We start from the raw sequence: 27,609 nt of genomic DNA on the forward strand, positions 1-27,609 counted from the left end.
ACCTGGATCACCTGAGGGAGACTGAAGCTGAGGGTCACATGACAACAGGGATTGGAAGTTATTAAAAGACAAGGTCTGCTCTTAGTAAAGCTCTCTCTCTCTCAGGACCCTGAAAAGACTGGTCAAAACCCAAAGGGCTCTTGGAGTGGCAAGTACCCCAGAGGGAGGGTTTTGCATACACAATGTTTATTTTGTTTGCAGCGATCTATAAGACTCTTATGTTTTCTACATGTGTCAAGTGTGTGCATGTTTAGCAATCCCTGTGTGGAATCTGTGTGTAGCTTGTTTACACTGTTAGGTATTCCCCAAAGAGGGAAACTAAACCAAAGAAGTCACAGCTTCACCGAATCCTTAAGAGCATGCAACAGCTACTCGGGAGGCTTGGGAGAGCAGACACTAATTTAAGGACTTATGCAATTGAACTGCAGGGTTCCCACTGCCAAAAGAGGTGTCACATAGTGCCTGGAACCTTGATTGTGTATATAGAAGCCTGGAGTCTTCAAGACAGTGCTTAAACTCTATTCAGACCCAGCAAGCAAAGAGCATGTCGGACTCCAGGTGTAGGTTGAGCACAGAAGCCAGTAGAGCATCCACAGAGAGAGTTTCGAGTTGCAACATGCCGGATATATGTAATTTGTCTGATTTGTATGACATAAATAAAGAAATCTAAATAATAATATATGGAGATATACCTATCTCATAGAACTGGAAGGGACCTTGAAAGGTCATCAAGTCCAGTCCCCTGCCTTCATTAGCAGGACCAAGTACTGTCCCTGACAAGTTTGTTTGTTTGTTTTGCGCCCCAGATCCCTAAATGACCCCCTCAAGGATTGAACTCACAACCCTGAGTTTAACAGACCAATGCTCAAACCACTGAGCTATCCCTCCCCCCAAGTTCAAACAATAGAAAGATAGTGAGACTATGCTTCAAAACACTTACGTGTCAACCATTCAGTACTGGGGGGGGGGGAGAGCACAATTTTTTAAGACCACCGATGCTCAATTCCACTACCCACCCCACCGTACATCTATCCTCTGCAATCACGAAGGCATTGGTCCTATGGAAAACACAGTATGTGATCATGGAACTAAAGACTCTGTCATAGTTCGGGCCCTACCAAATTCACGGCCACGAAAAACATGTCACGGACCGTGAAATCGGGTCTTTTGTGTGTTTTTACCCTATGCTATACAGATTTCACAGAGAAGACCAGCATTTCTCAAATTGGAGATCCCCAGCCAAAAGGGAGTTGCGGGGGTAAGGGGGGGTGTCACAGTATTGCCACTCTTACTTCTACACTGCCTTCAGAGCTGGGTGGCCAAAGAGCGTTGGCTGTTGGCTAGACGCCCAGCACTGAAGGCAGCGCCCTGCCAGCAGCAGTGCAGAAGGAAGGGTGACAATACCATACTATTCCATCCTTACTTCTGTGCCGATGCTGGCGGTGGCACTGCCTTCAGAGCTGGGCTCCCAGCCAGCAGCCGCCACTTTCCAGCCGCCCAGCTCTGAAGGCAGCGCCGCCGTCAGCAGCAGCACAGAAGTAAGGGTAGCAGTACTGCAACCCCCCCATAATAAGCTTGAGATCCCACCCCTCCACACACAACTCCTTTTTGGGTCAGGACCCCTACAATTACACCGCCGTGATATTTCAGATTTAAATAGCTGAAGTCATGAAGTTTACCATTTTTAAAATCGTATGACCATGAAATTGATCAAAATGGACCGTGAATTTGGTAGGGTCCTAGTCATAATGGATGTGCACAGCTGTGGGACCTAATGAAGTTACAGAAGCAATCATAAAACTGGTATTTCTTCATTTCTGAATGATTGGCTTTGGACCCTAAAAAAATTAAGGTTCTTTTGTTTGTTTGTTTGTGTTTTTTAAGTAATGACCTATGTATTAATTGAAGTAAAAATGGTAGGAGGTATTGTAATAATAGCCATCTGGAAGTGATTACCAAACAATCCACTCTGTTCAGAATTCACAAATTTTAAGATACTTATACATACCAACATTGCCAATTTACACAATTTTATCATGAGTCCAGGAGCAGTGACATTCGCAGGTGTCATTTAAAGCAAAGATAGTGAAAACTGTGAACCCTATAGACTCAAAAGCCAGAAGAAATATAAAAAGAACCCAATACGTGTGTGGTATGTTTTGTTCTTTAATGTCATGGTCTTTAAGATAATCATGACTGTTTGAGGTCTGGTATATACTGGACTAAATTACATCAATTCAGGGCCTTAGAGAATCAGGGCTCAGAAAATAAGTGACTCAACCAATCTGAAAAAAGCACTTTTATATCAAGAGAACTGAATAATGCATATAGACGTGCACATACAATGGGTATATTAAAGGTAAGAAGACAATACACAGATCAACACTCCCAGGTAGTCAAGTGGATGACATGGATTGACTTCAAAATTATTTGAAAGGTTTCAGAGTAGCAGCCGTGTTAGTCTGTATCCGCAAAAAGAAGAACAGGAGGACTTGTGGCACCTTAGAGACTAACAAATTTATTAGAGCATAAGCTTTCGTGGACTACAGCCCACTTCTTCGGATGCATATAGAATGGAACATATATTGAGGAGATATATATACACACATACAGAGAGCATAAACAGGTGGGAGTTGTCTTACCACCTCTGAGAGGCCAATTAATTAAGAGAAAAAAAACTTTTGAAGTGATAATCAAGCTAGCCCAGTACAGACAGACAGTTAGATAACAAGTGTGAGAATACTTACAAGGGGAGATAGATTCAATGTTTGTAATGGCTCAACCATTCCCAGTCCTTATTCAAACCGGAGTTGATTGTGTCTAGTTTGCATATCAATTCTAGCTCAGCAGTTTCTCGTTGGAGTCTGTTTTTGAAGTTTTTCTGTTGTAATATAGCCACCCGCAGGTCTGTCACTGAATGACCAGACAGGTTAAAGTGTTCTCCCACTGGTTTTTGAGTATTTTGATTCCTGATGTCAGATTTGTGTCCATTAATTCTTTTGCGTAGAGACTGTCCGGTTTGGCCAATGTACATAGCAGAGGGGCATTGCTGGCACATGATGGCATATATCACATTGGTAGATGTGCAGGTGAACGAGCCCCTGATGGTATGGCTGATGTGATTAGGTCCTATGATGATGTCACTGGAATAGATATGTGGACAGAGTTGACATCGGGGTTTGTTACAAGGATAGGTTCCTGGGTTAGTGGTTTTGTTCAGTGATGTGTGGTTGCTGGTGAGTATTTGCTTTAGGTTGGGGGGTTGTCTGTAAGCGAGGACAGGTCTGTCTCCCAAGATCTGTGAGAGTAAAGGATCATCTTTCAGGATAGGTTGTAGATCTCTGATGATGCGCTGGAGAGGTTTTAGTTGAGGGCTGAAGGTGACAGCTAGTGGTGTTCTGTTATTTTCTTTGTTGGGCCTGTCTTGTAGGAGGTGACTTCTGGGTACTCGTCTGGCTCTGTCAATCTGTTTTTTCACTTCAGCAGGTGGGTATTGTAGTTTTAAGAATGCTTGATAGAGATCTTGTAGGTGCTTGTCTCTATCCGAGGGATTGGAGCAAATGCGGTTATATCTTAGAGCTTGGCTGTAGACAATGGATCGTGTGGTGTGTCCTGGATGGAAGCTGGAGGCATGTAGGTAAGTGTAGCGGTCAGTAGGTTTCCGGTATAGAGTGGTATTTATGTGACCATCGCTTATTAGCACAGTAGTGTCCAGGAAATGGACCGCTTGTGTGGATTGATCTAGGCTGAGGTTGATGGTGGGATGGAAATTATTGAAATCATGGTGAAATTCCTCAAGGGCTTCTTTTCCATGGGTCCAGATGATGAAGATGTCATCAATGTAGCGCAAGTAGAGTAGGGGCGTTAGGGGACGAGAGCTAAGGAAGCGTTGTTCTAAGTCAGCCATAAAAATGTTGGCATATTGTGGGGCCATGCGGGTACCCATAGCAGTGCCGCTGACTTGAAGGTATATATTGTCCCCAAATGTGAAATAGTTGTGGGTGAGGACAAAATCACAAAGTTCAGCCACCAGGTTAGCTGTGACATTATCAGGGATACTGTTCCTGATAGCTTGTAGTCCATCTTTGTGTGGAATATTGGTGTAGAGGGCTTCTACGTCCATAGTGGCCAGGATGGTGTTTTCTGGAAGATCACCGATGGATTGTAGTTTCCTCAGGAAGTCAGTGGTGTCTCGAAGATAGCTGGGAGTGCTGGTAGCGTAGGGTCTGAGGAGAGAGTCTACATAACCAGACAAGCCTGATGTTAGGGTGCCAATGCCTGAGATGATGGGGCGTCCAGGATATCCAGGTTTATGGATCTTGGGTAGCAAATAGAATACCCCTGGTCGGGGTTCTAGGCATGTGTCTGTACAGATTTGTTCCTGTGCTTTGTCAGGGAGTTTTTTTAGCAGATGGTGTAGTTTCTTTAGGTAATCCTCAGTGGGATCAGAGGATAATGGCCTGTAGAATGTGGTGTTAGAGAGCTGTCTAGCAGCCTCCTGGTCATATTCCAATTTATTCATGATGACGACAGCACCTCCTTTGTCAGCCTTTTTGATTATGATGTCAGGGTTGTTTCTGAGGCTGTAGATGGCGTTGTGTTCTGCCATCAGAATCTGACATCAGGAATCAAAATACTCAAAAACCAGTGGGAGAACACTTTAACCTGTCTGGTCATTCAGTGACAGACCTGCGGGTGGCTATATTACAACAGAAAAACTTCAAAAACAGACTCCAACGAGAAACTGCTGAGCTAGAATTGATATGCAAACTAGACACAATCAACTCCGGTTTGAATAAGGACTGGGAATGGTTGAGCCATTACAAACATTGAATCTATCTCCCCTTGTAAGTATTCTCACACTTGTTATCTAACTGTCTGTCTGTACTGGGCTAGCTTGATTATCACTTCAAAAGTTTTTTTTCTCTTAATTAATTGGCCTCTCAGAGGTGGTAAGACAACTCCCACCTGTTTATGCTCTCTGTATGTGTGTATATATATCTCCTCAATATATGTTCCATTCTATATGCATCCGAAGAAGTGGGCTGTAGTCCACGAAAGCTTATGCTCTAATAAATTTGTTAGTCTCTAAGGTGCCACAAGTCCTCCTGTTCTTCTTTTTGCAAAATTATTTGGTGGTTAAAAAAAACAAAACACAAACAAAAACAAAAAACACCCCATTTCCAACTGCTGCCCCAAATAAGAGACTGAAATCAAGACAGCCAAAGCTGTTCTTAAAATTCTACCAAAATCTGATACAAGTGAGACAGATTCTCTACTAGCTGTAAAGAGTGTCGTACATTCTCAGCAGGGAGCTATATTCCACTCTCAGCTGTTGACCTGGCCATGGGGATCTACCCACATTAATTCTATTGTCTTTTAGGCTCACTTGGCATTCTGAGTGACTTCTTTTATTCCACTTTACAAACATGTCTCTAACTTTTCATCTCATCTTAAAAACCCACAAGATAGTCCACAATGTGAATTATTCCTTTTGATGTCTTCAGATCAAGAATGAATGCCCTTCTGGAAGATGCTTTAGTCAATCACATATTACTGGGCTCACTCAGTACAGGGGTAACTCATTCCAGTGGTGTGGCCACAAAAACATGTGTGTAATCTTAATTCTGTAAAAGACCACTTGTAGAGTGTTGCAGTTTGCATAGCAAGTAAAGACACCCCCCCCAAAACAGACACCTGCCATTGCCACAGTCCAGGGAAGATCAAATATGTACTTTCCTTTGGAAGAACATTGTTATGTTTGAGGAAGACTTATAGACTTGAAGTCAGATAGGAATTCAACTTTGTAAAGAGAAAAAGCTTGTTAAGAGGTAAATAAAGGGCTCCAGAGAAGGGCTGGTCATATTTATAGCATCCCAAATCTTTTTTTTTTTTTAATGCAGAATTTGATGTTTAAAAGCACTGCTGTAGTTCAGTGACAACTAAATTAACAAAAAAGTAGAAATTATTTTCTCAGACAACTCTTTTCACGGTGCCATTTTCAGCAATATGTCCATAGCAAAGGCCAAAATTTAGTTTACAACAGCTTTGTTTTGTTTTTATAAAACTACAGTATACGTTGCTACCATAGATTTAAATTGCAGTAAGCAAAAACAGTGAGAAGTACTAAAGGAGGAAGTGAAGAGGGAGAGAGAGTTGGACAGGCTGCTGATTTTAGTAGCAGAAGTTCAGTTCAAAGTGTGAGGACAGCAGCAAAATATAACACTCACTTTAGTACAATAAAAGCACAAGAGGGACTTTTTTCCAATTATTCTGTCATTTTCAAGGAAATTCTAAAAAGGCTTACAGGTTTTTGAATTGTAAAGTAGTTTAAAATGTTAACATCTATTCTTAAGCATATGCAGCAAAATTTTATTATCATGGTACAAAAGCCTTCTAGGCATTTAGCCATAGGTGGTTGCTATGTTACTTAAGATAAAAAAGTGAAGCATTCTGAGAACTGATTTTCATAAAATAAAGATTTGTTGAAATATTAATGAGAACCATTTGTCTGTGCCTCACCTACCTGGTAAATTATGTGAAACTAGGCAGAGACCAAATGTAAATTTAGATCTTAGGAATTAAAGTTCTTAAATGGTATCTTTCATTCACTGTGTGCTAAGCAGCATTTAACAGAGCAATATTAATAACAGCTAAAGGTTTTATTATTTTCAATAAAATATTCATTTTAAGAATTTTTTGTGATTTTCTTGTTCTTCCCCTAATCTTTAGGACAATAAAGTTTACACATCTAGATTACAATCTCAAGTGCCTTCTTGGGATTTCTGTACTTTGTTTTAATGGTTAGGATAAAAGTGGACTTCCCTTCATATGGCTATCCTACATAGCTTCTCAGTTGTAAATCTGCATCTTAATTAGAATAATTTAATGCCATCTCACCTTGCTGACGGTTGTAGTTTTATAGCAATCAATAAAATGACATACTTATCTCATGTAATGTTAACATATAAATGTGGGATTAGACCCTACTTCAAGCAACTATGAACTGGACTATAATTAAACTAACACATTGAATTCTTACATTACTGAAATGATTCAACACACCTTTACTAAGCTAATGCCACCCCAAATGAACACATCTGTATTTCAGTTATTAATGGATTAGACATTTCTTAAAATCACCTGTTGAATAAGTAGAGTAAATTGTTCATTTATCTCCTACTAAAATGGGAAATAAAGGATTATAAATGTATTGCTTGAGCGCAATCAACAAAAGTAGGCCCTCATAAACCAACATACACAACCTCTGTAACACAGTTGTGATGAGAATTTTGCCATAAAACCAAGCTTTTTCAATACAATGGTCTTCTAAATATCTTTTAAAAGCATCGAGATGACTTAGATGCCTACACCCCATTAAAAGTCAATGGGACTGTTTCCCATAGCTATAGACAAGTGTGAAATATATTACCATAGGACATACCACTTTAAAATGTTACACCAAGTTAGCAATTGTTGTATGATGTTAAAGATGTTTATCAATTCTGCTGGATCAGCACCATGTCAACAATCTATATTTCTAAATAATTATGTCTAAGTATGTAGTGGAGAGGATGATCGTAGATAAAGATAAAAGATTATTCTTTGGTAGGGAACAAAGACTGCAATTTGCCCTTATGAATAGTATACACTGACCTGGATTACTTTTCAAGCGTTTTGTTTGATTTCTGGTGAAGTGAGAATGTGACAGAAATATTTTTACAAAGAAATTTTGGCAGTAAAAATGCCTTCGGATCAATGGAACCAGTACATATATGCAGCCACATTAGTGACACAATAGGAAAAAATGTGTTCTCTTTTCTAAAATACTTCCAAAAATCATTATCATTAGCAAGTTACAACTTGAATGTTAAAAGCAAACAGTTCTATCAAATGCAATACTGCATTCAATATTCCCACAATGAAAAAAATGGATTTAAAGTAGATTAAATGACATACCGACATGATGATTGCTTCCTCTGCAATACACTAAACACTGTTTAAAAAGTGTGTGTGTGTCATGGTACATTTCCTAGAATTATTCTTATTTACTCTTTTCCACGCTTAAGTGAAACTGAGCTGAGAAACATCAATATCATCTAGATTGCATTCGGAAGCTTGATTGACAGAAACGTATTAAAACTTCTAGTCCCTCCTGAATTTATATGCAGTCAATTAATGAAAACCTTAAAAGTTAGCTGAAGCATATAGAATAATGCCACATTATTTCAAAAACTTCCTGCTTCATCTGAACATTCATTTCAATAACCATTTTCCCTGTTAAAGGACCTTAAACTTAGATGATACTGACAAATATTTGAATAAGGATTCTCATAGAAACCCTATGAAAAGAAATACCCAAAGATGATAAAGGCTAACAACTTAATATTTATTTAAACAAATAGCCTTAGCAATAACAAAAATTATCAAAATAATGTAAAAACTATTTCCTCTAAAAATATTCTGTCTGAATTTGAGATTTTTACGTGCTAATGAAAACTTACTAGTACTAGCAGTAAAGGGGGAGTGCCAACAACTGGCAAACTACAGTGAAAATGATAGTCATAGAAACTGCCATAAGAAAAAACAGTTACCTACCTTTTGTAACTATTGTTCTTTGAGATGTATTGCTCATGTCCATTCCATTCTAGGTATGCGCATGCCACCTGCACAGTCAGACTTTTGGCTTAGCAGCATATGTAGGATTGGCTGAGGCGCCCCCTTGAGTGCCATACTCATGCATCAGTATATCAGGCGCCGCCAACACTATGCCCTCTCAGTTCTTTCTTGCCAGCAACTCCAAGATAGGGGCGGGTGGGCGGGTAATGGAATCAACATGAGCGAGCACTCAAAAAAGAACAATCAATTTTCCAACAGGTCCAGCTCAAAACTTGAGGCGTATGTATAGATTTACAAATATATTAAAAATGCTTTGCAATTCAAACCAAAACACCCTCTCCAACTCATAGAAACATTGTAAAGCCTCAGTTTATTTTTTCACCACTATCCCACTGAGGGTACGTCTATACTTACCTCCGGGTTCAGCGGTAAGCAATTGATCTTCTGGGATCGATTTATCGTGTCTTGTCTAGACGCGATAAATCGATCCCGGAAGTGCTCGCCAGCGACACCGGTACTCCTGCTCCACGAGAGGAGTAAGCGGAGTCGACAGGGGAGCCTGCCTGCCGCGTGTGGACCCGCGGTAAGTACCTTGTAGTTCGAACTAAGGTGCTTCGACTTCAGCTACATTATTCACGTAGCTGAAATTGCGTATCTTCGTTCGAACTGGGGGGTTAGTGTGGACCAGCCCTGAGAGAAGTCCTTGGAAACTAATAGAAAGTTAACTAGACAGCTTTCTATTTTCAGCACATCTCCCTAGCTCTTGACATCTACGGGACATGAACTGGAGCATTCTAGTTCATCTCAACTATTACAATATACACCTTTACCCTGATATAACACGAATTCGGATAGAACGTGGTAAAGCAGCGCTCCGGGGGGGGGGGGGGACGGACGCGTTCCCGCACTCTAGCGGATCAAAGCAAGTTCGATATAATGCGGTTTCATCCAAAATTGCAGTAAGATATTTTGATTCCTGAGGACAGCGTTCTATCGGGGTAGAGGTGTAAGTCAAGGAGATAAACAATTGCTAATATACTTAAAACTCAGATCATAAAGGACTTTCTTTACAGATCAAAACTGAATCCACAAATTGTGCTTTCAAGTTTAGTGAAAAAAGTGCAGTCTTTTTACAATATGCTCCCCACAAGACGCTGAGCTAATTGAGCAAGCAGCTGCACAGTACATGCAGCTACATACACTGGGTTTAAGCATGAACTCAGAATTCAATTGGTATAGAATGCAGCGGTCCAACTGCTTAACTTAGCTTCTCACAAAAAGCCTCTTATGCCTGTGCTCCAGAGATACAAGCTTATTTCCTATGCACAGAATAATATAAGGGTAACTGGGGCAAGCACACGAGAGCTAAGAGTTAGGCCAGAGGATGGAAACCTGATCCACACTCTGGAAGCAAGGTATCACCAACTTGGCTCTATTCAGCTATTGTTAAATATAGAAGGTGGTGAGTGACTGTAATTGACATATAAAAGTATATGGTAATGTGGATTCATGCTTTGCACCGACAATGGCCAGGTCCCCAGCATATCTACATTAAATGCATGCTCACAGTTTGGAATGGAAAACTACAATACAGTGTTCCTCCGTAATATGAATGATGTACAAATCACCATGAACAATCTCTCTCCACTGTTTTTATTACATCCCCCTACTCTCTCGGCAGCAGCTGTTAAGTTGTCACTAACCCTTTGTCTACACAGCCCGTGGAAGCAAGCCTTCAAGAACAGCCTGACACACTCAGGCAAACAGGACTCAGGCTAGCACACTAAAAATAGCTGTGCAGACCTGCTTTGAAGATGCAGCTCAGGCAGGCGCTTGGGCTCTGAAGTCCACCCCCTCCCTACGCATTAACTGTTGAATGACTATCTTTACTAACCTCCCTTTTGTATTTTTCTAGTGTCACAATTTGGCTTCAAAACAAGATGCCCTTCAATTAACAGTCATGGACTACTTTTGAACCTGCCTCACTCACCATATGGTTTACCAGAGTTTTTATCAACTACAGGCACTATTCAATGACTGGGCTTCTCCGGACACCTCCCACTGGATTCCTATGGCTGAGTCTGGTTCCATCCTAAACACTCAGGGCAAGAAGCGGCATTTAAAACCTGCCTGAGTTCTTTTCTCTCCTGTGTTTGCAGGGTCTTGGTCATTCCTGGTTGAACCACTTTCATACAGTGGCCAGAGACTGAAATGAAGTCATCATACCTAATAGTTCTGATGTTGTCCCTTAAGTATTTGCTGATAGAAAAATGGCTGAAAATAGTTACCTCCTTCCAGACAGACCCCTATGGAGTTAAAACAACGTATTCGTACAGTAAACACCATCCCAACAACTAGGTGAACATACTGTATTCACAAATTATCGCATGACAGCTCCATAGGAAAAAAACCAAAAACCCTCGTCTCTGCACAACAGAAGGTAACTTGGACATGTACTGTGGTCTAAGGAAACACTCCCATCTCAAAAACAACAAGGAGTCTGGTGGCACCTTTAAGATTAACAGATTTATTTGGGGATAAGCTTTCATGGGTAAAAACCTCACTTCTTCGGATGCATAGAGTGAAAGTTACAGATGCAGACATTATATACTGACACATGGAGAGCAGGGAGTTACTTCGCAAGTGGAGAACCAGTGTTGACAGGGGCAATTCAATCAGGGTGGATGTAGTCCACTCCCAATAATAGATGAGGTGGTGCCAACTCCAGGAGAGGAAAAGCTGCTTCTATAATGAGCCAGCCACTCCCAGTCCCTATTCAAGCCCAGATTAATGGTGTTAAATTTGCAAATGAATTTTAGTTCTGCTGTTTCTCTTTGAAGTCTGTTTCTGAAGTTTTTTTGTTCAATGATAGTGACTTTTAAATCTGTAATAGAATGACCAGGGAGATTGAAGTGTTCACTTACTGGCTTATGTATGTTACCATTCCTGATGTCCAATTTGTGTCCATTTATTCTTTTGCGGAGGGACTGTCCGGTTTGGCCAATGTACATGGCAGAGGGGCATTGCTGGCACATGATGGCATATATAACATTAGTGGATGTGCAGATGAATGAGCCCTTGATGGTGTGGCTGATGTGGTTGGGTCCTCTGATGGTGTCACCAGAGTAGATATGGGGACAGAGTAGGCAACGAGGTTTGCTACAGGGATTGGTTCCTGGGTTGGTGTTTCTGTGGTGTGGTGTGTAGTTGCTGGTGAGTATTTGCTTCAGGTTGGGGGGTTATCTGTAAGCGAGGACTGGCCTGCCTCCCAAGGTCTGTGAGAGTGAGGGATTATTTTCCAGGATAGGCTGTAGATCGTGGATAATGCGCTGGAGAGGTTTTAGCTGGGGGGCAGTATGTGATGGCCAGTGGTGTTCCGTTATTGTCCTTGTTGGGCCTGTCCTACAGTAGGTGATTTCTGGTTACCCGTCTTGCTCTGTCAATCTGTTTCCTCACTTCCCCAGGTGGGTATTGTAGTTTTACGAATGCTTGATAAAGATCTTGTAGGTGTTTGTCTCTGTCTGAAGGGTTGGAGCAAATTCGCTTGTATCTTAGGGCTTGGCTGTAGACAATGGATCGTGTGATGTGTCTTGGATGGAAGCTGGAGGCATGTAGGTATGTATAGCGGTCAGGAGGTTTCCGGTATAGGATGGTGTTTATGTGCCCATCATTTATTTGCACTGTAGTGTCCAGGAAGTGGATCTCTTGTGTGGACTGGTCCAGGCTGAGGTTGATGGTGGGGTGGAAATTGTTGAAGTCCAGGTGGAATTCTTCAAGGGCCTCCTTTCCGTGAGTCCATAGGATGAAGATGTCATCAATGTAGCGCACGTAGAGGAAGGGCACTAGGGGATGAGAACTGAGGAAAGAACGGTTACTTACCTTCTGTAACTTTTGTTCTTCGAGATGTGTTGTTCACGTCCATTACACATTAGGTGTACGAGCGCCGCGTGCACGGACGTCGGAAACTTTTTCCCTTAGCGGCTCCCGTCGGGCCGGCAGGGCCCCCACCTTCCCGCCAGAGCGGCGCCCCGCTCCAGGGTATATATATCCCTGCCGACCCGACCCCTCCGGTTCCTTCTTGCCGGAGACCCCGACAGAGGGGAAGGAGGGCGGGAAAGTGTAATGGACGTGAACAACACATCTCGAAGAACAACAGTTACAGAAGGTAAGTAACCGTTCTTTCTTCTTCGAGTGATTGTTCACGTCCATTACACATTAGGTGATTCCCAAGCTTACCATTGGAGGTGGGTAGGAGTCAAGGTACAACTGACTGTAGCACAGCCTGTCCGACCATCGCGTCCTCTCTGGTCTGATGATGGATCGCGTAGTGGGCTGTGAACGTATGCACGGACGACCAGGTGGCCGCCCTACAGATCTCCTGGATAGGGACCTGCGCCAAGAAGGCCGTTGAGGACGCTTGGGCCCTAGTCGAGTGGGCCCGGATCTCTGGGGCCGGAACATCGACGAGCTCATAACACGTGCTTATACAATGCACAATCCACGCCGACAAGCGCTGTGTCAAGATAGGCAAGCCTTTCATACGTTCCGCAATAGCAATGAACAGCTGAGGTGTTCTGCGGAACGACCTGGTCCGTTCCAGGTAGAATGTCAATGCCCTTCGAACATCAAGGGTATGTAGGCTGCGGTGGTGAGGGTCCGTATGGGGTTTAGGAAAGAACACCGGTAGGCAAATGTCCTGCCCCATGTGAAACTGCGATACCACTTTTGAAAGGAATTTGGGGTGCGGCCTCAGTTGCACCTTATCCTTATGAAAAACTGTATAAGGGGGTTCCGAAGTAAGGGCCCTCAATTCCGATACCCTTCTGGCCGATGTGATGGCCACGAGAAACGCCACCTTCCACGAGAGGTGTGTGAGGGAGCAAGTGGCTAGGGGTTCAAAGGGGGGACCCATTAGCTTTGTTAGGACTAGGTACAGACTCCACGCAGGGACAGGCGGGCGTGAGTAGGGAAACACCCTCTCCAGTCCTTTGAGGAATCGGGCCACTGTGGGGTTGGAGAACACTGACACTCCCAACTCTCCCGGATGGAAAGCCGAAATGGCGGCTAAATGCACCCTAATCGAGGCGGGGGCAAGCCCCTGATGCTTGAGGTGCAGTAAGTAGTCCAGGATCGACGGAACTGAGGCCTGTAAAGGCTGTATGTGTTGAGGCTCGCACCAGTGGGAGAACCTTTTCCATTTTGCCAGGTAGGTCGCCCTTGTAGAGGGCTTCCTACTACTAAGGAGGATTTGTTGAACCTGGTGAGAGCACCTGTGTTCTGCATCGTTCAGCCAGAGAGATACCACGCCGTGAGATGTAGCGAAGACAGGTTCGGGTGGAGCAGGCGACCCTTGTCTTGTGTGACTAGGTCGCGATGGAGGGGAAGGGTGATTGGGTCGGCTATGGACAATTCCAGCAGGGTCGTGAACCAATGCTGGCGTGGCCAGGCCGGGGCGATGAGTATGATTGCCGCCCTGTCCCTGCGGGTCTTGAGGAGAACCTTGTGTATGAGTGGGAACGGAGGGAAGGCATATTTCAGGCTCCCTCCCCATGGGATCGTGAAGGCATCTGCTAATGATCCCTGGCTGAGGTTCTGGAATGAGCAGAACTGAGGGCATTGACTGTTGTCCTTGGTAGCGAATAGATGAACCCGGGGAAAGCCCCACCTCCGGAAGATTGAATGCAGGACGTCTCGCCTCAACGTCCATTCGTGCATTCGGTAGGAGCGGCTGAGGCGGTCCGCTAAGCCGTTTTGGATCCCCGGAAGATACGTCGCGATGAGGTGGATTGCATGGGCTATACAAAAGTCCCATAATTGGAGTGCCTCGCGACAGAGGGGAGACGACCGGGACCCGCCCTGCTTGTTTATATAGATCATGGCGGTAGTGTTGTCCGTCAGGACTGCCACACTGTGACCTTCTATGGTGGCGTGGAAGGTCTGACAGGCGAGGCGAACCGCTCTTAGCACCTTTAGATTGATGTGAAGCAGTTTGTCTTCTCTGGACCACAGCCATTGGGTCCGCAGCTCCCCCAGATGCGCTCCCCAACCCAGGTCCGATGCATCTGTTACCAACGTCAGGGTGGGCTGTGGGGCAGCGAAGGGGATCCCTTCGCAGACCTGTTGTTGATCGAGCCACCAGCGGAGTGAGCCCAACACCTGATCTGGGATCGTCACCACTCGATCCAATGGGTCTCTGTTGGGGCGGTACGTTCGGGCAAACCACAACTGCAAAGGCCGGACCCTTAGGCGGGCATGTTTGACCACATGTGTGCAAGCTGCCATATGCCCCAGGAGCTGCATGCAACACCTTGCCGTTGTCGTGGGGAATTTTTGGACTGAGCTTACGGCCCTCTGAATTGTCAGGAACCGTGACTCTGGGAGGCTTGCCCGCGCAGTCACCAACTCCAGGGTCACACCTATGAAGTCCAGTCTCTGTGTGGGGACTAACGTGGACTTGGGCACATTGACCCGGAGGCCGAGTCTGTCGAACGTCTGCAAGGCCAGCGTCACGTGAGATCGGACCTCGGCCTCTGACCTGCCCGCGAGAAACCAGTCGTCCAAGTACGGGAACACACGCATCCTTCTCTTTCGAAGGAAGGCTGCTACCATGGACATGCATTTCGTGAATACTCGTGGTGCCGATGCCAGGCCGAAAGGCAGGACCGTAAATGGCGCTGGTTGATAACGAAGCGCAGGAACCGCCTGTGGGCCGGATTGATAGCGATGTGAAAATAGGCATCTTTCATATCGAGGGCAGCGTACCAATCCCCCGGATCCAGGGATGGGATAATAGTTCCAAGGGAGACCATACGGAAGCGCGCTTTGATCAGAAACTTGTTTAGGTCGTGCAGGTCCAAAATAGGACGGAGGCCCCCTTTTGCCTTGGGGATCAGGAAGTATCTGGAGTAGAATCCTTTTCCCCTTAGGTCTGGTGGGACCTCTTCCACTGCTCCTGCAACGAGAAGGGTCTGCACCTCCTGCATGAGAAGTTGCTCGTGAGAGGGGTCCCTGAAGAGGGACGGGGAAGGGGGATGGCAGGGAGGGGGCGAGGAAAACTGGAGGGTATAGCCCGCCTTCACTGTGCGCAGGACCCAGCGGTCCGATGTTATGCGCAACCATGCCCGGTAGAAATGGGACAGGTGGTCCTTGAAACTTGGAGGAGGATCCGGTATAGAATGTGGTACGCTGTCCTCGGGCGTAGCTTCAAAAGCCTGGTTTATTCCCTGGCTGCAGCTTGCCCTGGCCGTGACCCTGGCCCTGGTTAGGCGTATTGTTACGTCTCCGCCTGTTATCCTTGCCACGACGGCAGTACGGTTCGTGTCGAGGGCGAGGGCGGTATTGCCTCTGTGGTGGCTGAGGTTTAAAGGGCTTGCGCTGTGTCACCGGCGTGTGCATACCCAACGACTTAAGGGTTGCTCGCGAGTCCTTAAGGCTATGTAGCCCGGCGTCCGTTTGGTCGGAAAACAAGCCCGAACCTTCAAACGGGAGGTCCTGCAGTGTGGTCTGCACCTCTGGCGGAAGGCCTGAAGCCTGTAACCATGCCGAACGCCTCATCACTACCCCTGACGCGATTGTTCTAGCCGCTGCGTCGGCTGAGTCAAGGGAGGCCTGCAATGAGGTCTTGGCCACCGCCATCCCCTCGTCCACCAGGGCCGTGAACTCATGATGCGCGTCAGGCGGTAGGGAGTCCTTAAACTTGGAGACTGATGCCCAAGAGTTAAAATTGTGCCTGTTTAGAATCGCCTGCTGATTAGCGATCCTCAGCTGAAGGCCCCCAGATGAATAGACTTTCCTCCCGAACAAGTCTAATCGCTTAGCTTCCTTGCCCTTGGGTGCAGGAGCTTGCTGGCCATGACGCTCTCTCTCGTTGACCGCCGAGAACACTAGCGAACAAGGGGACGGGTGTAAAAAGAGGAAGTCAAACCCTCTAGATGGGGCGAAGTATTTCCTCTCCACGCCTCTTGCAGTCGGTTCACTGGAGGCCGGCGTTGGCCACACCGTCTTATAGTTGGACTGGACTGTCCGTATAATCGGGAGAGCGACTCTGGAGGGCCCCTCCGGGCTCAAGATGTCGACCATGGGGTCCTCCTGTTCTACAGTTTCCTCCGCTTGCAAGCCCAGATTGAGGGCTACCTGACGAAGCAGGTCTTGGTGCGCCCGATGGTCAATCGGGGGAGGGCCGGACACCGTCGTGCCCGCTACTGCCTCGTCCGGCGAGGAGGAAGAGGTCGGGGCCTTCTGCCCATCCTCATTGTCCTGCAACCCGGCATCGACCGGTTGCTCCTCCGGGGCCTGACCCACCGTGTGGGACTGGGACGGTACCGTGCTCGGTGCCGAGTCCACTCCCTCCCACTCCAGTGGTCTAGAGACCGTTGCCTCCTTATGTGATGGCGGGCAGTGCCGCGGGGAGCGGGACCGGTACCCCGATGGCCCGGATCTCGAGGCCCTCGATGGGGGCCCTTGCTGGTGGTAGGCCCAGGGTGTCCAGAATGGCCATTGGCTCAGTTGGCCCCACTGGGAATGGCCATAGGCTTCGTAGTCCCTGTTGGCCTGCGCCCTATGGGCATACCCGCCGTACCGGTCCGAGTCAGTCCCCGAGACCACGGACGGTGACCTGGAAGGCCACCGTGGAGCCGTAGGATGGTGCCGGTCCGGGTTTGGGGAGTAGCGCCTCCGTGACCAGGACCTGGATCGGTACCGGTGATCGCAGGACCGGGAACGACTACGGCTGGTCGGCATCGGGTAACGTACCGCCGACACCTTGCGGTGCTGACTCGTGCTCGGTTGCTGAGTCGGTGCCGATTGCTTGTTGAAGCCCGACTGCTGCGGTGCTTCCTGCGCCGAAGGCAACCGGGAGTCCACCGAGGCGGAGCTCGACCGGGACCGGTTCCCAGAACGGTGCCGAGACGGCGACCGTGATGGGCGCACCATCGCCGGCTTGCCTCTGGTATGGCAGCTTCGGCGGAGTGTCCACAGTACGTGTAGGGGCCTCGACGGACAATGCAATGAGGTCCTTAGCTGCCTCAAATGTGTCCGGAGTGGAGGGCTGCTCCAAGAGCTCCTCCAGCCCTTCATCCTCACTCGACGCGCCCATCCCGGGGCTCGACGGGCCTTTCGGCGCCGGAGCCACTACCGGGGTCTGTGCCGGGGCCGTACCAGCCTTAGGCGCATTCGAGGTCTTCATCGGCACCGCCCTCTTATGCGGGGAGCGTCCTCGGGCCTTGGGTTGGCCCTTCGATTTTGCCGGCGAAGACGACCGGCGTCGTACATGCCCCCGTTGGGTCGGTGCCGTGGGCTTCGGGTGACCCGCCGGCGCCGGTTCCCGCACCGATGCCGGGGCGCTCCGCACGGAGGCAGACTGTGCCGCCGAAGTGGAGGGCTGTAACGCCGTCTCCATGAGCAGCTGCTTAAGGCGAAAGTCTCTTTCTTTCTTAGTTCTGGGCTTAAAAGCCTTGCAGATCTTGCAGCGCTCTTTCTGGTGAGCTTCCCCCAGGCAGCGGAGACACAAGTCGTGGGGGTCGCTCAATGGCATAGGCTTGCGGCACGTGGCACATGCCTTGAAGCCTTGGGCGTGCGGCATGCCTCGCCGCCCAGGGCCGGTGCCGGGGTTGACAAAGCAACCACAGCAGGAACTTTGAGTACCCTAATGAGCTGTTAACTACTAAGCTCAACACTACTACTGAATAACTGATAACTGCTAAATAACACTAATGACAATGCTAAGGGACACTCTCAGACGAGAGACAGAGTTGTTCCAACGCCGCCACAGACGGTAAGAAGGAACTGGAGGGGTCGGGTCGGCAGGGATATATATACCCTGGAGCGGGGCGCCGCTCTGGCGGGAAGGTGGGGGCCCTGCCGGCCCGACAGGAGCCGCTAAGGGAAAAAGTTTCCGACGTCCGTGCACGCGGCGTGCGTACACCTAATGTGTAATGGACGTGAACAATCACTCAAAGAAGCAGCATTGTTCTACCTCAGACATAAAAATGTTGGCATACTGTGGGGCCATGCGGGTACCCACAGCAGTGCCACTGACTTGAAGGTATAAGTTGTCCCCAAATCTGAAGTGGTTGTGGGTGAGGACAAAGTCACAAAGCTCAGCCACCAGGCGTGCTGTGGCCTCATCAGGGATACTGTTCCTGACAGCTTGTAGTCCATCCTCATGTGGAACATTGGTGTAAAGTGCTTCTATATCCATGGTGGCCAGGATGGTGTTTTCAGAAAGAACACCAATGCATTGTAGTTTCCTCAGAAAGTCGGTGGTGTCTCGAAGATAGCTGGGAGTGCTGGTAGTGTAGGGTCTGAGGAGAGAGTCCAAATAGCCAGATAATCCTGCTGTAAGAGTGCCAATGCCTGAGATGATGGGGCGTCCAGGGTTTCTGGGTTTATGGATCTTGGGTAGTAGATAGAATACCCCTGGTCGGGGTTCTGGGGGTGCGTCCATGTAGATTTCTTCCCGTACTGTAGCTGGGAATTTCTTGAGCAGATGATGTAGTTTCTTTTGGTATTCCTCAGTGCAATCAGAGGATAGTGGCCTATAGAATGTGGTCTTGGAGAGCTGCCTGGCAGCCTCCTTTTCATAATCCGACCTGTTCATTATGACTACAGCACCTCCTTTGTCAGCCCCTTTGATGATAATGTCAGAGTTGTTTCTGAGGCTGTGGATGGCATTGCGTTCTGTACGGCTGAGGTTATGGGACAAGTGATGTTGTTTGTCCACAATTTCAGCCTGTGCACGTCTGCGGAAGCACTATGTAGAGGTCCAGTCTGTCATTTCGACCTTCAGGAGGAGTCCACGCAGAGTTGTTCTTCTTGTAGTGTTGGTAGGAGCGTTCCTGTGGGTCAGTGCACTGTTCAGTGGTGTGTTGAAAATATTCCTTGAGTCGGAGACGACGAAAGTAGGCTTCCAGATCACCGCAGAACTGTATCGTGTTCATGGGGATGGTGGGACAGAAAGAGAGTCCCCGAGATAGGACAGACTCTTCTGCTGGGCTAAGTGTGTGGTTGGAAAGATTGACAATGTTGTTAGAGGAGTTAAGGGTACCACTGTTGTAGCCCCCTCTGGCAGGTAGGAGTTTAGATAGCTTACTGTCCTTTTTCATCTGTAGAGAAGTGAAGTGTGCATTGTAAATGGCTTGTCTCATTTTTGTAAAGTCCAGCCACGTGGAAGTTTGTGTGGAAGGTTGGTATTGTATGAGAGTCTCCAGTTCTGAGAGCTCATTCTTGATCTTCTCCTGTCTGCTGTACAGGATGCTGATCAGGTTGTTCCTCAGTTTCTTTGAGAGTGCGTGGCACAGTCTCTCACCATAGTCAGAGTAGTATGTTGATTGCAGTGGATTTTTTACCTTCAGTCCATTTGGTATGATGTCCATCTGTTTGCATTTGGAGAGGAAGATGATGTCTGTCTGTATCTGTGCAAGATACAGCTTCTTACATTAAATTGTTTATAAAAGTCTGCAGAAGTGGATGATAAATGAACTGGTACAAACTTGATAGTTTTGGTTAAAATAACTGCCGTCTGGGATATTCAAGGCTCCTGATTAAGTCCTGGGTTCATATTAGAACAAACTGAAAGGTCCTAGAAATGGGAGAACTTACTCAGTTTAAGTCACTGAAATATGTTTTGATTGGCTAATGTTAATGGGATGCAGTGCCACACTTCCTTGGGCATTGTTCATCTGAGGGGTCACGGAACAGAGGCCAAGAAGGGACACGTGGATTCAGATGTAAAATTTCAACATTGTCGCTGCCATGACAGTATCTCCTGAAACCCCAGGATGCACGAGGACACAGTGGGCTTTCATTATCCTAATCCTGAAAGACATCCTGGCAAGACTCGATTAGAAAAAAGGAAGCAAAGGACATTGCTCCCACCAGCAATTTTGGTTAACTCCTGACCAATACCTAGGAAGTGACTATCCCCCGTGCTCATGGGCACTTAATTTCTTCCATTTCCTCTCTCTTTTTGCCTTCTGTCTAGGAGGAGGTGGGCTACCTCACCAAGACTGCATCTTTCACAACACTGCTAGGAAACTGTGACCAGTGAGGCAGCTAAAAGCAATGCCCTACACAGCTCAATTCTGGTACAAGTTTGCCAGGTCTCAGAGTGACTGCCTGCTATGCCTGTTTCTCCAGCAATAAAATGGCAAGTAACAATCAGCATTAGAAACAGAAGCTATATTTTCTATAGTTGCTGTTCATTTCTTTTTCCTTTTATGTTTGTCTTGTTTTGTCTTCAAGGAGACAGGAGTCAATTGTAGTTATAGCAGCACCATACCATCTCAATTAACTTACTTTTTCTTCAGAAAGGACTGTTACCACCATCCAAAAGGCTGACAAACAAGGGTTTTTCCCTTAAAAACTCTACAGCTAAAGCTGAAGTGAATAAGGGATATTGTTAAAATAAAAGCCTTATTTAACATTTTACATTTCAAATGCTTTAATTTCTTTTTTTTTTTCTTTATCTTTAATACAACGTTAAGATTTATTGGTGGGTTTTACAACAGCAATAATTTAGCGATAACTTGCTGTTAACTTGACACAAAACCCTAGACCACACTTACCCATAAATAAGGGTTTTATTAACACTTCATCCCTTTTTGGGCTTGAGAGATGCAATTTTAACACCAGGTTTCAGAGTAGCAGCCGTGTTAGTCTGTATCCGCAAAAAAAACAGGAGTACTTGTGGCATCTTAGAGACTAACAAATTTATTAGAGCATAAGCTTTCGTGGACTACAGCCCACTTCTTCGGATGCATATAGAATGGAACATATATTGAGGAGATATATATACACACATACAGAGAGCATGAACAGGTGGGAGTTGTCTTACCAACTCTGAGAGGCCAATTAAGTAAGAGAAAAAAAGCTTTTGAAGTGATAATCAAGATAGCCCAGTACAGACAGGTTGATAAGAAGTGTGAGAATACTTACAAGGGGAGATAGATTCAATGTTTGTAATAGCTCAGCCATTCCCAGTCCTTATTCAATCCAGAGTTGATTGTGTCTAGTTTGCATATCAATTCCAGCTCAGCAGTCTCTCGTTGGAGTCTGTTTTTGAAGTTTTTCTGTTGTAATATAGCCACCCGCAGGTCTGTCACTGAATGACCAGACAGGTTAAAGTGTTCTCCCACTGGTTTTTGAGTATTATGATTCCTGATGTCAGATTTGTGTCCATTAATTCTTTTGCGTAGAGACTGTCCTGTTCGGCCAATGTACATGGCAGAGGGGCATTGCTGGCACATGATGGCATATATCACATTGGTAGATGTGCAGGTGAACGAGCCCCTGATGGTATGGATGATGTGATTAGGTCCTATGATGATGTCAGTTGAATAGATATGTGGACAGAGTTGGCATCGGGGTTTGTTACAAGGATAGGATCCTGGGTTAGTGGTTTTGTTCAGTGATGTGTGGTTGCTGGTGAGTATTTGCTTTAGGTTGGGGGGTTGTCTGTAAGCGAGGACAGGTATGTCTCCCAAGATCTGTGAGAGTAAAGGATCATCTTTCAGGATAGGTTGTAGATCTCTGATGATGCGCTGGAGAGGTTTTAGTTGGGGGCTGAAGGTGACAGCTAGTGGTGTTCTGTTATTTTCTTTGTTGGGCCTGTCTTATAGGAGGGACTTCTGGGTACTCGTCTGGCTCTGTCAATCTGTTTTTTCACTTCAGCAGGTGGGTATTGTAGTTTTAAGAATGCTTGATAGAGATCTTGTAGGTGCTTGTCTCTATCTGAGGGATTGGAGCAAATGCGGTTATATCTTAGAGCTTGGCTGTAGACAATGGATCGTGTGGTGTGTCCTGGATGGAAGCTGGAGGCATGTAGGTAAGTGTAGCGGTCAGTAGGTTTCCGGTATAGGGTGGTATTTATGTGACCATCGCTTATTAGCACAGTAGTGTCCAGGAAATGGACCGCTTGTATGGATTGATCTAGGCTGAGGTTGATGGTGGGATGGAAATTATTGAAATCATGGTGAAATTCCTCAAGGGCTTCTTTTCCATGGGTCCAGATGATGAAGATGTCATCAATGTAGCGCAAGTAGAGTAGGGGCGTTAGGGGACGAGAGCTAAGGAAGCGTTGTTCTAAGTCAGCCATAAAAATGTTGGCATATTGTGGGGCCATGCGGGTACCCATAGCAGTGCCGCTGACTTGAAGGTATATATTGTCCCCAAATGTGAAATAGTTGTGGGTGAGGACAAAATCACAAAGTTCAGCCACCAGGTTAGCTGTGACATTATCAGGGATACTGTTCCTGATAGCTTGTAGTCCATCTTTGTGTGGAATATTGGTGTAGAGGGCTTCTACGTCCATAGTGGCCAGGATGGTGTTTTCTGGAAGATCACCGATGGATTGTAGTTTCCTCAGGAAGTCAGTGGTGTCTCGAAGATAGCTGGGAGTGCTGGTAGCGTAGGGTCTATTGTAAGTATTCTCACACTTCTTATCAACCTGTCTGTACTGGGCTAGCTTGATTATCACTTCAAAAGTTTTTTTTCTCTTACTTAATTGGCCTCTCAGAGGTGGTAAGACAACTCCCACCTGTTCATGCTCTCTGTATGTGTGTATATATATCTCCTCAATAGATGTTCCATTCTATATGCATCCGAAGAAGTGGGCTGTAGTCCACGAAAGCTTATGCTCTAATAAATTTGTTAGTCTCTAAGGTGCCACAAGTACTCCTGTTAATTTTAACACCATTCCTCTTCCCCTGCCCCTGCCCCGCCCACTCCAACCCATAACCGAACTAGGTCTTCTTTGCACAGGCTTGCCTTCTTTTCCAGCCTCCCCTTCTTATACCATTGGTGTGTCTTAATAGTGGTTGTTGTTCTAGAATTGCAAACTCAGCTCTAAACCTCTACTGAAAAGCACTTTCGTATCAGGCAGCCACCTGTGGACCTGCCTCCTACTCTGATACCCTGCTCTCCTCTTACTTCAACTGAAGAGCTCTTCCTCCAGGCTTCACAATCCTGGTAGATATTGCATTTGAGCCAAATTCACAATTCCCATTACAACTGACAACGCCCCATCTGCCTGCCCTGGCCCAGCTTTGGGAGTTTGAGATGTTACCCACCTTGTGCAGTAACTGGAGTTCTTCAGGATGTGTGGCCCGATGGATGCTCTACGTCAGGAAAACACAGGCCTCTATACCTTTGATTGAAAAGGTAGCAGTGCTCCTTCGGCCCACACATGTCCTACACGTCCTTATACCCCGTACCGAGGCTATGTAAGTCTGCACAGACAAACCACACCCAATTCCTTCTCTGCCAGAAAACCCATACGGAAAAACTGAAGCAAAAAGGAAGCAGGGCGGGTAATAGAGCACCCATAGGGACACTCATCTCAAGGAACTCTAGTTATTGCCCAAGGTGAATAACCTCGCTTTCTTGGAAGAGTGCCCTGTGGATGTTCCACTTCAGATGCCTCCCGAACAGTATCCAATAAGGAGGATGGAGCTTCAGAACAAAGTCTACTACAGAAGACAGAATGGTATTGCCAATTGCAGCATTTGATCTAGGCCCGCAGATCTCAGTAACTGGAACATCTTTAAGTAATGCAATGGATGTAGACTGTGATCTTGTAGAATGGGCTAGTGCTTCTAGAAGGAGGTTAAATCTGAGCAGAGTCATAACATGAAATAATACATCCAAGACCTAGTTCATGTGGAGATTGCGGATCCTTTGGATTTTCCATAATTCAAACAAATAATGTAGGAGAATTTTGGAAAGATTTGGTTCTGTCCTGACAGAAGGCCAACACCCTCCAGTCATCTAATCTGATATGGTTTCATTAAAAAGAGTTGAAGACAGATAGTCTGGTTTATATGAAATTCAGAGGACACCTTGGATAAAAACTTGGGATGTGGTTACCATACCACCTCATTCTGAAAAAACACCGTGAAGGGAAGATCTGTCATTGAAGTCTTCAGTTCTCTGACCTTCTGGGCAAAAGTGATGGCCACCAGAAAAGCTGCTTTCATGAATAGGTGAAGCAATGAACATGTAGCTAGTGGCTCAAAGGGGTGTTTCATAAGGTGACTAAGAATAAGTCCCATAAAGGGGAAGATTTTCTACTGTGTGGAACTAAGTTCACATACGGCTTCTGATAAATGTGGAAGTCATGGGATGAGGAAAAAAAATGAAAAAAACCCCTATCCAGGAGTGCAAGGCAATGACAGTGGCCAAGTGAACCTTGACAGAACTATGGCAAGATCTCATCTTTTTAACTCCAACTGCTAGTTAAGGATGGTGGAAAGAAAAAAGTGAACTGAAGAAACTTGTTGACTGGTACATAGAACTGATGAAATCTCTTCCACTTCTGGAGGCAGGTATTTCTCGTAGATTACTTTCTGTTGTTTTAATACCTGTTGTACGTCTGTTGAACAGGTGGCGGGAGCAGCAGAAGAACCCCTGTCCTGGCCCCTTCCTCCGCCACCTAGGAGCTGCAGGGACACAGAGGCGGGTAGAAAGCCCCTGCCAACCCTCCCTCCCCACCACCAGTAGCGGTCCTGGGCCGTGCCCTGCTCCCCCTCCCACCACAGCACCAGCACCAACCTCCTCCAAAGCACCCCTCCTTCTTCCCCCCCCCCCCAAGTTTTAGTCTTTTAGTCTCTTAAGCCATCTGTGGAGGCATCGGAGGTTTAACCCGGTGCTCTGAGTTACAAAACTACCAGTTGCCATGTGCTCTAAAAGTTGAAGACACCTTCTTGTTGAGATTTGAGGACTGAGCTCAATCTTTGAGGCAAAATTCTGTAGGGTGATAAACCTACCCATAGGTAGGTAAGCCCTGGCCGTTGCCACATCCAGAGAAGCTCCAATGTAATCTGTGCACTATACAGGTATCAAAGCAGATTTCATAACTGAGTTGAAGGCCTAAGCAGTTCATAGTGACCTTGCTTGTGTTGACAACCACATCTCTTCACAAGTACAGCCCCTGAGTAACAAGTCGTCGAGATGAGGGAAGACTATTTTCTCTGGACAATGTAGGAGAGAAGCTACAACTGCCATAATCTTTGAGAATACCCTTAGGGCAGAGGAGAGACTAAAAGAAAGCATACAGTACTGGTAGTGGTCACAGTTGACTATGAAACAAAGAAACCTCTTCTAAGAGGGATGAATCACTACATTAAAATACGCAATCTTCAAGGTCAAGAGTCACAAGCCAATCCCCAGAATCCAGGGAGGGAATTCTAGCTGCAAGGATTACCATCCTGAATTTCTGCTGTTTCAGATTTTTGTTCAGAAGTAGACAACCTCAGTATCAGAGTCCTGTTTTGTAGTCTGGCTCAGAGGACACTTGATGTTCTCTGGGTACCGGGATCACCCAGAGCCTCCATGGAACTCCCCTTGGGACCGGACGTCTCTGTAGCCTTCTTGGGGATTGGTCACTGAGTATTAGATCTCCTAAGAAGTCTCTTACTGGTAGCCAGAGACTTAGGCCTGGTCTACATTAGGCGTTTATGTCGAAGTTAGCGCCGTTAAATCGAATTAACCCTGCACCTGTCCACACTGCGATGCTATTTAGTTCGACATAGAGGTCTCTTTAATTCGACTTCTGTACTCCTCCCCGACGAGGGGAGTAGCGCTAAATTCGACATGGCCATGTCGAATTAGGCTAGGTGTGGATGGAAATCGACGCTAATAGCTCCGGGAGCTATCCCACAGTGCACCACTCTGTTGACGCTCTGGACAGCAGTGCGAGCTCGGATGCTCTGACCAGCCACACAGGAAAAGCCCCGGGAAAATTTGAATTTGAATTCCTTTTCCTGTCTGGCCAGTTTGAATCTCATTTCCTGTCTGGACATCGTGGCGAGCACAGCAGCACTGGCAACGATGCAGAGCTCTCCAGCAGTGATGGCCGTGCAGTCTGGGAATAGAAAGAGAGCCCCAGCATGGACTGATCGTGAAGTCTTGGATCTCATCGCTGTGTGGGGCGATGAGTCCGTGCTTTCCGAGCTGCGATCCAAAAGAAGGAATGCAAAGATCTACGAGAAGATCTCTAAAGACATGGCAGAGAGAGGATACAGCCGGGATGCAACGCAGTGCCGCATGAAAATCAAGGAGCTGAGACAAGGCTACCAGAAGACCAAAGAGGCAAACGGACGCTCCGGATCCCATCCCCAGACATCCCGTTTCTACGAGGCACTGCATTCCATCCTCGGTGCTGCCGCCACCACTATCCCACCAGTGACCGTGGACTCTGAGGATGGGATACTGTCCACGGCCGGTTCCTCGGACATGTTAGGGGACGGGGAAGATGAGGAAGGAGATGAGGAGGGCGAGGCAGTCGGCAGCTCTCACAACGCTGATTTCCCCGACAGCCAGGATCTCTTCATCACCCTTACAGAGATCCCCTACGAAGCGTCCCCAGCCGTTACCCCGGACACAGAATCTGGTGAAGGATCAGCCAGTAAGTGTTGTAAACATCTAAACATTTATTTTTAACAAAACAGGAATATTAACAATTAAAAGAATGGGTTGTTCATGATTAGTGTGCCCTAGGCGCTTAACGGTTTAGTAATGGGCAGTGCAAGTTTTGAAAAGAAATCTAGCAATGTCCGGTTTTCAGTGATTGTCCTGCACAAGCCGCTCTACTGTTTATTCCCTGCTACTGCAGCTACAGTAAAATGCGGTCTATGTGTCCGGGGATAGAGCAGTAATCCTCCTGGGACATCTCGATGAAGCTCTCCTGGAGGTAACTTGAAAGCCGTTGCATGAGGTTCTTGGGGAGAGCGGCCTTATTGGGTCCTCCGAAGTACGACACGTTGCCGCGCCACGAGATTATCAAGTACTCGGGGATCATTGCTCTGCACAGCAGGGCGGCATACGGCCCTGGTCTTTGGAGGCTTTCCCGGAGCATTCTCTCTTTGTCGCTCTCGGAGATCCTCATCAGGGTGATGTCGGCCATGGTGACCTGCTTTTAATTAGGTAGGGGAATGTTAGTGTTGGGACTGCTTTCCCGTTCCTTTACAGAACTGTAACCGCTGGTTTGCAGCCACG

At 46.5% G+C, this 27,609-nt stretch overlaps 2 protein-coding genes across 14 annotated transcripts in view; both read right to left on the minus strand.

Annotated features, from left to right (window-relative positions):
* The window catches only part of DIAPH2 (diaphanous related formin 2), a 906,188-nt gene that overhangs the window by 776,110 nt on the left and 102,469 nt on the right, over nucleotides 1-27,609 (minus strand). The gene's annotated exons all lie outside the window — the stretch shown is intronic.
* The window catches only part of LOC135973527 (uncharacterized), a 30,963-nt gene continuing 19,100 nt past the window's right edge, over nucleotides 15,747-27,609 (minus strand). The window contains exon 2 of the mRNA XM_065557226.1: nucleotides 15,747-26,042. Within this exon, the coding sequence (XP_065413298.1) occupies nucleotides 15,823-17,694 (1,872 nt within the window). The 5' untranslated portion in view covers nucleotides 17,695-26,042 and the 3' untranslated portion in view covers nucleotides 15,747-15,822. The remainder of the gene's footprint in view (nucleotides 26,043-27,609) is intronic.

This window comes from Chrysemys picta, chromosome 9, assembly GCF_011386835.1.
Source record: "Chrysemys picta bellii isolate R12L10 chromosome 9, ASM1138683v2, whole genome shotgun sequence".
Classification (NCBI taxonomy): Eukaryota; Metazoa; Chordata; order Testudines; family Emydidae; genus Chrysemys; species Chrysemys picta.